Consider the following 15,645-nt stretch of genomic DNA (forward strand, 5'->3'; position numbering starts at 1 on the left):
CCACCCCCAAAAGAACAGCGAGAAGGAAGTCACAGCAAAAGTCGGAGACACCTGCAAAATTTGCTTCGGTCACTGAGTGAGGTGCCTCGATGCCTGCCCAAAGCACGGAAGCGCCAACGTCCCCATTCGCGACTTAGCTGTACCCCACCACTCCCCGCTTTCAATTGCCAAAAACGAAAACAAACCCCCCGATAAAAAGAGAGGAAAAAAAGATCGAGAAGAGCAAACCCTAGGTTCCCGTGGCGTCAACGAAATCCCAATTCGCCCCATTAGATCGGCCTGGGCAAGGGGCTTTTGCCACAGATCGGCGCTCCCCCGTCCTCGGATTCGATTCCGCCGCCGAATTTGGCCCCCGATCGGTGGTTGGATCGCCTCCGCCGCCCGATACGACTCTCCCTCTGCGAAACCCTAAGCCCGTCCGCCGCCCGACCTGACCCCGACGCCCCTCCTCGCGTTGCCCTCCGCCGCCCGCCGCGCGCCACCGACCCCCGACGCCGCCTGGCCACCCGTGGTAAAGCTTCTTCCCTGCACAGATCTGGAGTTTCTTTTAATGATTGGATGGCAAGACTGATTCATGAGGTGATTGTGGATGAATTGCAAATGATGATTGAAACTATTTCCGTGAACTTGCTCTGGTATTTTTTTTGATGAAATGATGGATGAACAAACATTACTCTCTCCACTCCATCCAGTTGTGCACATTTGTGCTGCGGCTGTGCAGTGTTGCCCTACTAATCCAATCCTCTCCATCCATCTATGGTTTGAATAGGTTATTCTTCTTCTTCAGTGCACAAGAAGCCAAGATCGACAACGGTTGCCACCACGGACTTTTTTCCTACCCAATTGAGGATCAGATGCTGTTTATTTCCCCCAAAAAATTAGGGGTTCAACTGAAACCCCATGCTCCACGCCAAGTCCGCCCCTGATCTGGGTGCGGGATTTTATGTATGATGGAAGGTGAAATTCTGCGAAAATATGTCCTTGTGATTCCTGGGCTCTTGAATGGAATCTAGTGGCAGTGATAAGCCCACTGCAACAGATGCTACCGAGTCAGTGTTGGGTTTAGATGGTGAGGAAACTTTGTCTGAGAGGGAGTCTGTTGGAGTGAGACAAGGGCCTGGCTTACCTAATGGGGGTGGAAAGGAGGCTCCTTCAAGCAGTTCATCTGCAGGGAGTAAGAGGAAGCATAATTGCTTGGTTTCTAATAATGTGGAGCCTAATGGGCCAGGGGTGTCGAGTTCCAGTTCAGGTGATTCAACGTGGAGTATAGATAGTTGTAATGACCATCACCCATTCTCATCATCAAGAAATAAGAATGACCATTCGGAGCGTTCAATTACTTCTGCTGGAGTTGCGGTTATCAGGCAGCCTCGTGGTGTCTTGAGGTTGAGGAAGCTGGCTCAGAATGTTGGTACTGAGAGTTGGACTGGAACTCGTAATCTTCCACTATCCAATGGAGTTCCTAAGTCTACTCAACTCCCGGGGAGGAACAAGAGAAGAAAATCATGTGCGCTCAAGGAGAACATAGTTGGTGGTGATGATCCTGTCAGTTGCTTGAAAACTGGGAATGGTACTTGTGATCAGGATAGTGGCACAAAGTTTTGTTCTGAAACAGAATTCTCAGTTGAAAAGCAGTCATATCTTTCAGGTGATGCCCCTAAAGCTGTTCATGTTGACAAGGAAAGCCACGGGCATGTAAAAGGCGATGATGATGTTAGTTTGGAAGAAAATGCTGCCAGGATGCTCTGCTCTCTATCAGATAATAGATGTGCTGGACCACCAAGGAAGAGAATGAAATCACCAAATAGATTGTCAAAGAGATCTTTTCTTGAGCATTCAAATCATTTCAAGAATTCGTGCAAAGAAATCAAGGATGTAGCTGGTTCTGCTAGGTTGCTGCGGAAGCGTGATGGTAAAGTTGCATTCAGGAAGCGCCGTCCACGTCGGCATTTTTATGAAGTCAGCCCTCATAATGTGGATCCATTTGGCATTGTAAAAGAGAGGATCAGGGTGTTGTGGCCTCTTGATGAGACTTGGTACTTTGGCTTGGTTAAGGAATATGACCCTGTGACAAGGTTACATCATGTCAGGTATGATGATAAGGACGAAGAATGGATCAATCTTCAAAATGAGAGGATCAAGCTCCTGCTTTTACCTGGTGAAGCTCGCAATAGATCTAATCGTAATAAGTCAAGGTCAGTATTTAAGCCGAAGCGTGAAGAGAGTGAGAGAGAAGGCACAGATGAAAGCAATACAGGAAGTTCCGAGTCAGAGCCCATCAGCTCATGGTTGGCTCGACCGAACCAAGCAAGATCTGCTACATCTAGTAACATCAGCAAGCAGGAAGAAACTCATTCCAATATTGTTCCATTGTTGTTTGACCAAGAGCAGTGCCAGGAATACAATGTCAAGGAGGACAAGTTGTTGTCTAACGATGCTGTACCAGGTAGTTCACCTGAGGATAGGAAGTTTCGCTTTGTTTATTCTAGGAAGCGATTTTGCCGGAAAAAGAATGGTTCTTCCAACATTTCAGAAGAGGACTCTAATCCTAGAAGTATAGCAAGTTCTTCCATGGTTCTTGCTGCGCTTCCGGGAACAGAGTCTGGTACTGATGCTTCAGTGACATATTTCGTACTGGCATTAAGCCTGCCACTGAAACCAGTTTGTAAGTTCATTTGTGAAGCCTGTAGTGTATGGCTTTCCAATGCCCTCTTTCTTCTTCGGCATGGTACTTTGGTTGCCTTATGGCCTATCGTGCATCTGGACATACTTTTTGTTGATAATGCTTTGGGTTTGAAACATTTGCTTCTTGAGACTTGTTTGAGATCAGCAGTATCTCTTTTCTGTTTACTTGTTGGAAGCTTCAATCGATGTTCTAGGCAGAGTACTTCCAAGGAGTTGAATATGCCATACACCTCAATCAGATTTCAGATATCTGGTGTGCATGGTAGAAGCCGTGTAGTGTTTGTGTTATTCAGCTTCGTTGGTATGGGGAAATCAAGGTGGAAACACCTGCGAAGAAAGCTTCAATATCACTGTTCAGATGGCCAGTTGTCTAAAGCTAATTCCATGTCTTCTAACATCAAGCAACTTACCAATGGAACTGGTCAAAGAGTATTACCTTCAATGTATCTCTTCTCTAAGGTACCACACCTGCCTTATCTATGCAGATTTAAGTGATCTTTCTGCGTTATGATTTTTTTCTTTTTTGATCGATTCTGATTATTGGATGCACTAAAAGATATATAAATAACCTACTGCCTGTGGTTTCCACTTTATGGACGCTACACTCATTAATGATTAGAGGTATTACTCAGCATGCAGCTGCACCTAGGGCTGTATGTTGAGGCTTAGTTCTATATGTATTAAGCAATGTGGGAATGTTAAATAATTTCTTGTAAGCTAGAACATTCACAGAAGAAACCTATGTCTGATATGTTATGTTACAAACTGGAATATCATCAGCTGTTACATAAAATATCGACTTCTATTTGTCTTACCTGTGCACTGTCAATACAGCATTGTGTGTCAATTAGAGTTTAGCCAGTGCTTGGCTTAGAATTATCAGCTGAGTGCCTAACTTGCGCAATGTAAAGTAGATACTGCTCAAAAGCTGAATTCAAGCAAGTTAAGATCAACCTGAGCTTGGTTGAGCAGCGCCTTGCCTTTTGAGACCCTCAATGACTGCTTTTTTTGAATCAGATTGGACGTGTATTAATGAATTGGATCAGCCAGCTTTCTGAATCTGCGCTAATGTTTTCTAGAATAGCAATAAAATGGTTTCATCTTTTTCTAAGGGCTCCTAGAACTTATGCAAGGTTGTCATTATTTAGTTATATGATGAAATTGAATTGCTAACTTGCGGAGTGACGACATGCCGAGTTGCCAACTTCCTCTTTCTGTGTATCAGTGTATATGATTATATGGTTGTATACTTGCATGTTAGTCTTTTTCACAGGATAGCTATGAAGCCAATCATTGATTAAATTTTGCAAAAAACATAGCTTTGTCGTTCAGCTTTAATACACTCGATTGAATTAATCTTACCCAACTATAAAGCCGTGAAAGTTGCATTAAAATCTCTACAACACCGGAATTCTCTTTCTTTTTTTTTGTATGGATTATTGTGCATTGGTTCTGTTTAATCAGGGTGAACATTTTTTATTCACCGGTGGGGCTTTCTACTTTGAGTCATTGATTGAATACTGTCATCAATTTCGTATACTGTTATCTGGTTTAATCAGTTTATGTGGTTCCTCAATGCTATCTGCATGTTTTAATCAAAGGCCTTCTCTTTGCTTTTGGAAGTAGATAGCCATCCATCTTTGTTATTTTTTGCTAATTGCTTCTGTTTGTGATATTTGTGACTTGGTGGTCCTTTTTTCCCTCACAAACTCTCCATGCACTACCTTTTTCCTGCGTACACCTCACAAGATTTAACTTATATGCATGTGAACCATGGTTATTCAATTTAAATACAATGTTTGACTGTTGAATGTTTATTCATCTGTGCCTTTGCGAGCAATCCATTAATATGTCTCTGACCTCCTATGCATAGTTGTTAACATCACTGAGCGTCATGCTTTGGAAATATTGTGCTTAATTTCTGCTTTTATAGGAAATGTTAAAATCTTCTCTGTTAAACAGGGTTTTGATCTCCGGGACACTCAGTTTCTTGTGGAATCAAATTATTCAGATATCGACCCTGTCATTTGCTGTCTTGATTCACGGTGTGAATGTGGTCAAAATGATCTGGACGTGGCAACTGCACCTTCACTACTGCTTTGCCACCATCTAAAATTGCTCACTGAAAGCAATCTGACTAATGGTTCTCAGCAGTCCATGCCATTTACTTTAGACGAGAATCAGCAGCAGTCTACAGCCCAACATACATCTGATCCTGTTCATCCGGCCGCTCCTGCTTCTGGAATTTGTTCTTTTAATTTTGGTTCATCCACTGATGGTCCCTTGAATATGGGCACTGCTCTTTGCAAAAATCATTCTAGCTCTGCCAGTAGGGAATTCAATACTGCTGAAACCACTTTTAGCCCAGAATGTAATGGCAGCCATATTGGTGATGCCAACCCAACATGCAGAAAGTTTCCAGAACAAAATGGGCCTTATGTTGGTGCTGACAAACCACGTTCTTCCAATCTTACTGTTATTTGCCCTTCACAAAAATCTGAAGAGAGGCGCCTTTCTGTTAAAATTCCTCAAGATAAGACATCTGTTGCATCTAATGACAAGTCACTTAACAAAGATGAAAATGTCATGCAACCAATATCAAACTTGGTCCAGGAATTGAATGAATATCCAATTGGTCGTTCTACACCAACTGCCCCCAGGACTACCTATCATCGGAACCGGTTTACTTCCATATCACGCACTTTTGGAGATGGTTCAAAATTATTCCCAGAAGATCTCACGTTGACTGGTTTTACAGGTGGTTCTAAGAGGCCGCGAAGTCAGATTTCATACTCAGTTTCTCCTGGAAGTGAGGAATTTGGCCTAAAACACAAAGGCCATTTCCGCAAGATGCAATCTCATAGCAGTGCTAAGATAAATGAAGCAAAGAGACTTCCTGATAATTCAAGAAGCGGGCAGAGCAGCCCAGAGTCGTTGACTTGTGTAGCAAATGTCCTGGTTACTGTTGGTGATAGAGGATGGAGGGAGTATGATACTCAAATCACATTGGACTCTGATGAGCAGAGTGAACGGAGGATATGTGTGAAGCTTGCAGAAGGAACCAAGTATGCTCACAAGGTTTGTCAAGTTTTGCAGCCTGGGGCCACAAACCGTTATACACATGCTATGATATGGAAAGGGGGGGCTGAATGGTGCCTAGAGTTTCCTGATAGAAGCCAGTGGTTGATCTTCAAGCAAATGCATGACGAATGCTATAGCCATAACATCAGAGCTGCGTCTGTGAAAAACATTCCGATCCCTGGTGTCTGCTTGGTTGAAGCTCATGATGATTATGATGCTGCATCCTTTGTGCGATCCCAAGATTATCTTGGCCATATTGGAACAGATGTTGAAATGGCTCTTGATGAATCCCGTGTAATATATGACATGGATAGTGATGATGAAGCATGGATTTCAAATTGGAGGAAATCCTTAGTAGGTGAGAGCATCACTGCATGCGAGTTGACAGAGGACTTGTTTGAGAGGGTTATGGACAAACTAGAGAAGTTTTCGTATAGCCACAACTGTAATGACCTCACCATTGATCAGATGAAGGAACTAGATATTGATAATGTATCACTGGACATCATTCAAGGGATACATGCTTATTGGCAGGACAAGAGGCAGAAAAAGGGAATGCCGCTCATCCGACATTTTCAGGTGAACATGTTGTACCATCCTTTTTTTGGCTAGTTGCCTGTACCTTTTTATCGCTTTCAAGGCCCTTTGGTTTATGTGATACAGAAAGCAGGTGAACATTGGAGAACATGTTATCTGGCTATGTTATTTATGTTTCATGTGATGTTTAGAAGCAGTCTTGTCTCCTTTATGGTCCTAGTTCGGTAGTTCCCAACTAAAATTTAGATGGTTGCAGTTATTCTTAGGTAGTTTTATCTATGTATATATTTATTAGCTAGGCAAATAGCGGAGAAGTGCCCTTGACATGATTTTTCAAACAAATATTTTACTTTCAATTTTTGTTCCCAGCTTTGACAGTGCCAACTAAGTGAAGTAAAACGCCATACTGCGAGAGGAAAATGTTTTGTCAGTTTTTAATATTTGTTGCTAATTCGCTGTCTTCCTGAGTATTGTTCTGACCTTAAGTACTTATAAAAATAGATCCTCCTGGGATTTTAAGGAGCTTCTGCATTGTTTAACTAGACATGGGATTCTTTTCTGAATAGGGCTCAACAAGAGAGTGGCTATAAAGCAATTGTTTTGGTCATTGTTAATGGTACTTCTATTCTTAGTAATTATTTTTTATGAATTCAATTAGAATTTAGAGAAATGTGAATAGTTTAATGCTTCCTGGGAAAGTACTTGTTATGTTTTTTCTCAGTTATGATTATGACAATTTTTGTTGGTGTGCTACGAAACGGATCTTTGTGGTCCACCAAATAATATTTCAGTAATGGGCACATCCTTTCTTTAACTTTTATATCTTTTTCAGTCTGCTATGTGGAAGGTTTATGAGAAGCAGCTCCACCATTGGGAATCAACTCTATACAGAATGCAGGGTTCATCAAATGGGTACCTAGAAAAGAAATTGCCCCCAAAACCTGCATTGTTTGCCTTCTGTTTGAGGCCTCGTGGACTCCAAATGCCGTACAAGGGACCAAAGCAGCGTTCTCATAAGAAGCTTATGTCCTCGGGGTGCCATAGCTTTTCAAGAGAGCAAGAAGGCTTTTACCGACCAGGTACTCTTTCTTAATGTCTTCTAGTCTACTGATTTTTGTTTCTTTTTTTTTTCTCTGGTTGCTTATGTCTATTTCTCTTGTCCAATATCAGGCAGGAGATACAATGAATATGCTGGGGATGGGAGGACATGTGAATTGTATGATAGTGGTTCTCTTTATTCGCCAACAGGATATTCTCCTAGGTTCTCTATGAGAACAGATTCCCCTCGAGCATTTGATGCCTCAGAAAGAAGTTCTACTCCAAGATATTTCAGAACCGATAGTGCCAAAAGGAGTGCAGGCTTTGCATTCTCTGATGATCATCAGCCATCACCTTCCTTCCGCCATCAGAAAGTAAAGCGAGGCGTGCCTGATCATTGGAACACTGCCATTCATGAATGGCAAAACTCAAAACACCTCTTCCCGGGTGTGTACCAGAGCCACCGCATCGATGTTGAGGAGCTCAAGCTGCGGGATGCCGCGAGCGCTGCGCAGCACGCGGCAACCATGGCCAAGCTCAAGAGGGAAAGGGCCCACTGCCTGATGCACAAGGCTGATCTTGCCCTCCATAAGGCCACAGTGGCCCTCATGATCGCTGATGCGATCAAATCGTCCAGCAAGGACACATCCCGGGATGGTACAAGAGATTTCAGGGACTAAGAACACTTGACCTTTTCTTGTTTTGCCGTGAGCCCATGTGCATATATGCAACTTGCTTGCGCTCGATGCATCTTTTGTTGATAGAAGGGAGCTTGTTTGCTCCATTCAATCAAGCCAGTAGATAGCATCCCCCCCCCCCACCCCACCCTTTTGATCCCCTGTACATAACTTCTCTTTAATCTTCTTTCTCTTATTTAGACCTCCCGGTTAACATGTTGCCGGCGAAGAATGGGCCAGATTGGTAGGTCAGCTATCTGTTGGTACAGCCTGGCATGTCTGCATAACGGCTCTGTTCTCTCATGGTTTAGTTAATCCATGGAATTCGACTGTTTGGGGGCTTCTGGCCGCTACGGCGCTAACCTAAAAAAAGACATGGGGAAAGGAATTATAGGGGAAGTACAGCATGTCGTCCTGAGGTTGACATTTGGTCCTTCCTGCTATACAGTGATATACTATGTGCTATTGTTTCTTTCTTTCTTTCTTGGATGTCACACACAAGACGGATATACACTCTACAATACAGTATTGTGATGAGAATGCTGACAAGCATACGGCTTAAATGCCACAGGTATTAACCATTTGCCCTATTTGCCATCAGAACAAGAAGGGAAACTCTGTGCCCAAAATACGGACGGCATCGATCAATTTAGGAATATCCAAATCCACGTGGCTTGAAACTGGATGCGCACCGTGTGTACGGTACACACGGTGAGCAGTGCCCGCCACACACGGGCAACATAGGCCATGACCACACATGGCTACTGCTAAGGCATGCATCTATCAACGTTTCTCGGAAGCTAAAGAAATTACTTTTCTGGATGTCCCTCGTTTGAATGCATCTTGGAATGGACATTTAAGTTACTTGTGGTATTGGCAAATATTCAATCACCTTTTCTTCTCGATCCAAGCTTCTTGGACTCTAGTTCGAACAATTTCGTCAACAGTGAGGTTGGGGCTCAGGTGAAGAGTGCATCTTCCTCGTCTTTGGTGGTGACGGTCTTGTCAGCGATGAGGCTAGGGTTCAGGTTCACTTGAGCCCTAACCCTAAAGCGAAAGAGGTGGGAGAAGCATGATGGTAGTGGTGGTTGTTGTCGGTGGAGGACAACTGTGGGTGGTGTTGGAGGCTGGCACGATGATGGAGAAAGAGCAGCGGTGGATGCTAATGGCGGATCATAGTCACGAAGAAGAGTGTGGGTCGCTTGGGAAGTGGAGGTTGTGGTGCGAAACGCCAGTAGCTTGTGGAGGGTGGCAGCCATAGGTGGAAGGTGGGGATGAGATTAGGGTTAATGTTAATGAGAGGTACACACAACACGTTAAATAAATATTCAACACGGCATCCAATCCACAATCAGGGAAAATCAGAAGTTTACTCCCTCCACCGGAAAATCAACACGCAATCCACACCATAACTAGAAAAAGGCAAAAATTTACTCCCGCAATCGATAAAAGCAGTAATTTACTCCCGCAACTTGAGAAAGCCGTAATTTTTACTCCCACAACCAGAAAAAGCCATTCAGGTAGCATTTAAATAGCGGTTGTTTCCTCTCTCTCCCCTCTACCCCCCTAAATCGCTGTACATCTCTAGATCTGGATTTTTAGCCAATGCCGATGGTGGCGATTTGAGTTGGTCATGAATATCTCCGTCTCCATGCTCTCATTCCCTGACATTCAATGACAAGCTGAGATGTCGTCCATTGGCTCCGACATGTTCGTGAATCTCTCCGTCTCGCTATGCTCACTCATCGACATTTAACAACGAGACGAGATGTCATTCATCGGTGCAAGCGTGGATGTATATGTAGAGTATCCATCGACACCTCTATCTATTGCTCCTTTTGCTTTTCCTTTGTAATGAGCACTAGGTGATCTAATTGTTGTATGTACACTTGCAATGCATTGTTAAACTCTTTATGCTTCTCCTTTGTAAAGATCACTAGGTGATCTAATTATTGTACATAAACTTGTAATGTTCTGGGTGGAGTTCAGCTATTAATCCAAGAGAATTATTTTCAATAAGGTTTATTAGCTGATTACTTCATTCATTAGTGGGTGAAAAACTTGCAAACTGTTATTACCAACAAAATCAAAGGGATATTATTTCCTTGATTAGATAAAGATTGTTTTTCTTGTTTAAAGAGAAAATATCACAATCTATCACTGCAAACAAAATCAGTGGGAGATTATTTCCTTGATTAGCTAAAATATTGCTTCCTTGATTACTGATTAATTTCCTTGTTTAGAGAGGAAATCTCGTAGGTTGTTATTGTCAAATAAATCAACAAGTCTGATTTTTGGTTTTCTTCTTTGTAATATATATTTTCCGGTCCCGTAACATATATTTTCCGGTTTGACCACTAACATATTTTCGACACACTTGATAAGCATGATAATAGATGTGTTACAGTCACGCCAAACCATGTATTCCGGTATTAGTAAATCAGAGTTATGATTTTTCATAGAACCTGGAAGAGAACGCCATACGCCAAATGCATTTTCTAGTGGATTTCGAGTTTGTTCTGGTTTTACCACATTCCTTTTGATTTGTTCCAACGAGGTCGCCCTGATGCGGGATGACAACGTGTGTGTGTCTATATGTATGTATGTATGTATGTATGTATGTATGTATGTATGTATATGTGCGTACATATATACACATACATACACATATAAAAATACACACATATATACACACACTGTATATTTATTATGCGCCTAAGCGTATTGTAGTTTATTGTTGCACCACCCTCCAGGTACGATCCCAAAAGCAGTATAGTTGCAATTCACAAGATAGGTCAGTTACTACAAATATGTATGGTCACAACTATACTGCTTTATGTTATATGATCATAACTTTATATCTACACATACCCCCAGTTATGATCATATGTGACTAGTGCGTCAGATATGGAATGATCAAATATGTATGGTCGCAACTTAGTAACCTTCTCTAGTCACATTTATGTACTCTTTTGTCATGTGATCATAACTTGTTTATCTCTGTACATACCCTCAGTTACGATTCCAAAAACAGTAGTTGTGATCTATAAGATATGTCAGTTACTACAAATATGTGTGATATCACCTCGGTAACCTTCTCTAGTCGTAATTATGTACTTTTTGTCATGTGATCGTAACTTTTTCACATCTGAGCACACTCCTAGTTATGATCCTAAAAGCAATATAGTTGTGATTCAAAATATAGATCAGTTACTATAAATATATATGGTCATAACTCGGTACCTTTTTTGGTAGTAATTATATATATATATATATATATATATATATATATATATATATATATATATATATATATATTATCATATGATCGAACTTGTTCACCTCTACGTACACCCCCAGTTATAGTTCCAAAAATAATATAGTTACGATCCACAATATAGGTTAGTTACAACCCCAGTTACAAAGTGTGAAGCATACAATACAATACATCTAGTTATAGAATACTCACTCTTATACTGGCACAGCTCATGCCATTGACTTGAGTGATTAGGAATTATCACAAAGCACCATAGTTACTATTACCAAAACAACAACCTAGCTAGCATATCTAATTTACCAAGTACGCAGCGAAACAAACAAATCGTACAAAGTAATCATACATACTAACAGCATTAGCGTAGCCACCAATTTCATAGAGTGCAGCCGTAGAAGAGGAAGAAGCAGCACATCACGGAGACGAGCGTGGCAGACTCGACAACGGTGACGATGCCCTAGAGCGCGGTGTCCAAGAGGAGCGGAACGTCTGGGACAAGCTTGGGACACCGCCGCACCGCAACCCCCAACTGCTCGGAGCGTGGCCACTACTGCCACCACCCGCGAAGGTAGGACACGTACAGCGAGGGGAATAGGGCGGTGAGGCTGGGTAGGCCGAGGTCCGGCAGCCATCAAAGCATGGACACCAGGCTAGGTAGTGGCGCGGCGCAAGTCTCTTTTGTGCCTAGGCACATAATAGACTTGTCGTTTATCTATATATATATATATATTATATTATATTTTCCCTAAGCTCAATTTCAGTTACTATTGAGTCACCACCAATTATAATTTAAAAAATAGTAGAGTTACAGTCCGCGAGACAGTGAGTTACAACGAGATATAAATAAAAAATTGAGTTATAATTGCGTTACGGATAAACGTAACTCCTAACAAATTCCTTACCTAATATGATGTACAATCTAAAGAATACGATTATAATGGTAGTATAATTTAAAAAGTAACTCCTGTCCTTATATATATAATTGTAACTGGTTGTAATTTGTTAACTTCTCGTATTGTATTATATATTTCTGAACACGCATTTGTAATTGGTTATATAGTAGATTGTAACTGATAGTAGTTTTTAGTTGTAACTAGTGGTATACGCAGTGGTAAACTATAGTACATGTAGAAGCAAAATAGACTCTCCTAAGTGCACTATTGAATAGGGAAACGAGGAAGGTTAGATCTTAATCGAAAGGATGAAAATAATTGAAAATAAAAAAGTTTTTCTTGCTTATGTGCATCACCCGATGCGGAGGCTGGAATGCTATTCCAATATCTTAAAAGGAAAGTTACATTGGTTCGATGTCCAGATAGACCCAATTATTAGTACATCGACGGTGAGAAATTTGCGATGGTTTCTTATCTTTTACCTGCCATGTGAAGATTTTCCAAACGGAAGTGTTGAGCACCACAGATCAGAGATGAATAGCAGAGAAAAATAGTTGACTTACTGATTGTTAAAACATAGAACAACTTATGTTTAACGATGAGCCTGGTCTCAACTTAAGATCTCTCTGGTCCAGAGCAATCTGCAAAAACAAGTCTCATTCAGCGAGTCTCAGACCTCGCCATAAAAAACAAAACAGGAAAATTGTAGAACCGTATCTAAAAAAAGTAAAATTCTATAAAATCTCTCTCTCTCTCTATATATATATACTCTTATAAAATTCTCAATCATACATCTTACACGATTAAATAGTCTACAATCGAACTTGATCCTCCGTCCCCTCCCATCTCAATTGGTTGGAAAATTCCAATCAATTTGAAAACCTACAATTAATAGCCGTTATCAGCATCAAAAATATTATTTGTAATTTTTTTGCATTAAAATATTGTTGATTTCACATGTGTAATATATACCTGATTGTTAGTATACAATAAATTTACTAAACGTATAGTTTGTAGAAATCAAACCTAGAGTCAAAATAAGTGGCTCCATAATCTATTGAACTAGCCAAAATCCTAGTCAAGATGCTACTGCTTTGGCTACAACCCGTCATGAACAATCTAACTTCAAATAATCAAAGATCTTTCATCAAGACAAGAGTCATACATGACAATTTTATGTACGTTCGGAATTTGGCAAGATGTTTCCATAGACTAAGAACTCCGGCCCTCCTCTTCAAGCTTCATATCGCTAAGGCCTTTGATTCAACACGGTGGGACTACCTTCTACAACTACTTCAATGACGAGGCCTCCCTCCAATCCGGCGCAATGGCTTTCCTTGCTATGGAGTACATCTACCTCCCAGGTTCTTATAAATGGTGTCCCTACCCTAACGATCCACCATGGCCGGGGATTGCGCCAAGGAGACCCGCTCTCCCTGCTCCTCTTCGTCCTCTCCATTGACCCACTGGTGGCGATCCTACGACGGGCCACTGAGCTACGATTCCTCTCGCCTCTTCGGGACCGTCATGCTTGCCTACGAGTGTCGCTTTACGCGGATGCCACCATCATCTTCCAACCCCCAACCGCCGCTAATGTGGGTACCCTAAGGTAGATTATTCAACACTTTAGTGAAGTAAGTGTGCTAGTGACGAACCTGGAGAAAAGTGTAGTCACACCCATTCACTGCAATAAATCGACCTTAATGCCATCCTCACCAACTAGCCAGCAACCAAAACTTGGTTCCTTGTCAAGTACCTTGGCCTGTCATTGACGCTCACTCATTTGAGGAAGGTGGACCTCCAGCTGCTAGTTGACAAGGCCGTAAGGCGCATGGGGAGTTGGCAAGGGAAATTGTTGACTCAAGCAGGAAGGAAGGCTCTTGTCAAGTCAGTATTCTCCTCACAGCCTATTTACTATCTCACAGTTCTCAGAGTGCCGATGGATGTCATTGAGGAAGTGGACTCTATGAGATGTAAGTTCCTTTGGGCAAGGACAGATAGAATCATATGAGTTAAATGCAAGGTGAACTGGTGCTGTGTTTGTCGCTCGACTTCCCTAGGTGGCTTGGGAATCCTTAACCTTCGAAAATTCTCATGCGCCTTAGTTTGAGATGGCTTTGGCATTCGTGGCGCTCCAACAACAAACCATGGGCGGGAATGGAGCTTCCTTGCATTGCATACGATCATCGGCTCTTCAACGCCGCCACGACCATCACATTGGGAGACGGTGCAACAACCTCTTTCTGGCACTCTACCTAGCTGAATTGAGCTTCTCCTAAGGACCTAGCGCCACACCTTTTTTGCATTAGCAAGAAGAAGAACATAACGGTTCAACGAGCTCTTTCCAACAATGCTTGGATAAACAATATCAACATTGCAGCCATAAACTTGACCCAGCATCTCTCTGAAATTGTTAACCTTTGGGAGCGAATGCAAATAATGCATCTATCTGAGGATACTCCTGACCAAATCACTTGGAACCTTACAATAGATGGGGAATACTCGACAAAAAATTGGTGTATTTGGCACTCTTTTTTTGTCTCCGTTGTAACTAAAAAGGATACGATGTCGCCTAGAGGGGGTGAATAGGTGGAACCTGAAAATTTTACAAACTAAATACAGCAGATCAGCAAAATGTGGACTCTCCGCTAATTTTTTCGGAACCTCCACAAACATACGGAGGTTCCGCAGAAATATACGGATACTCCGGATATTTCTGAAAGAACTCAAATTGATGCCTATGCAACAACAACGCGGATCAAATCCATGAATTACCAAGCATCAACGGATGTTTTTCAACCTATTTCTCCAAATATCTACAACTCAAACCTCACAAAAGAGATAGATCGGGTCAAAACCCTAAAAATCAACAGGAATAAGAATATGTAACAAATCACAAGACATTGATAAATGAGACACAATGATTTGTTCACCGAAGTGCGGCCACTCCACAAAGAAGTGCCTACGTGTCCGTTGAGGTGTTCACAAAGAGTCAGGTTTCTTTCAACCATTTCCTCACCCAGCGACCACAAAGATCGAACTAGAGTTGCTTACTCAAATTTGTAGGGGTGATACAAATATCTCAGGGCTCACCACAAAGATTAGGAGCTCAACGGGTGATGTCTAGCCGTCTAGGTGGACAAACCACCAAGAATAACAGACGCGAAATCACCGACTTGATGAAGAAGCCGAGTGCTCAAAGGACGAATTTGAATCTTACTAGCACTACTCTTACTCTCACTCAATTCTACACCAGATTTCACCTAGAATCACAAAGGGGAGTAGAGAGAGGAGCTTTGAATGCTTTTGAGCTGCTTGTCTTAATTTATGTTGAAATGAATGAGCTAGGTTCCTATTGGAGAGAGAGGGTGTAGAGTATAAATACTCCACACTAAAAAACTAGTCGTTACACCTATGAAAATGCGGACACTCCGCAAAAGTACGGACCTTCCGCATACCC

The 15,645-nt window shown here is 41.9% G+C and overlaps 1 protein-coding gene across 2 annotated transcripts; it reads left to right on the top strand.

Moving 5' to 3' along the window:
• Window positions 1-32: 32 nt before the first annotated feature.
• LOC133895542 (uncharacterized) lies at window positions 33-8,546 on the top strand. 2 transcript variants are annotated; one of them, XM_062336336.1, is made up of 5 exons: window positions 33-511; window positions 770-3,144; window positions 4,648-6,345; window positions 7,136-7,382; window positions 7,474-8,546. In XM_062336336.1, exons 2-5 carry the CDS (start codon window positions 1,003-1,005, stop codon window positions 8,019-8,021), a joined length of 4,635 nt encoding a protein of 1,544 aa, XP_062192320.1. In that variant the 5' UTR covers window positions 33-511; window positions 770-1,002; the 3' UTR covers window positions 8,022-8,546. The 2 variants fall into 2 exon arrangements, with proteins under 2 accessions (XP_062192320.1, XP_062192989.1); XM_062337005.1 differs by having other exon boundaries at window positions 788-3,144.
• The last annotated feature ends 7,099 nt before the right edge of the window (window positions 8,547-15,645 follow it).

The sequence above is a fragment of the Phragmites australis genome, chromosome 1 (assembly GCF_958298935.1).
Source record: "Phragmites australis chromosome 1, lpPhrAust1.1, whole genome shotgun sequence".
NCBI lineage: Eukaryota > Viridiplantae > Streptophyta > Magnoliopsida > Poales > Poaceae > Phragmites > Phragmites australis.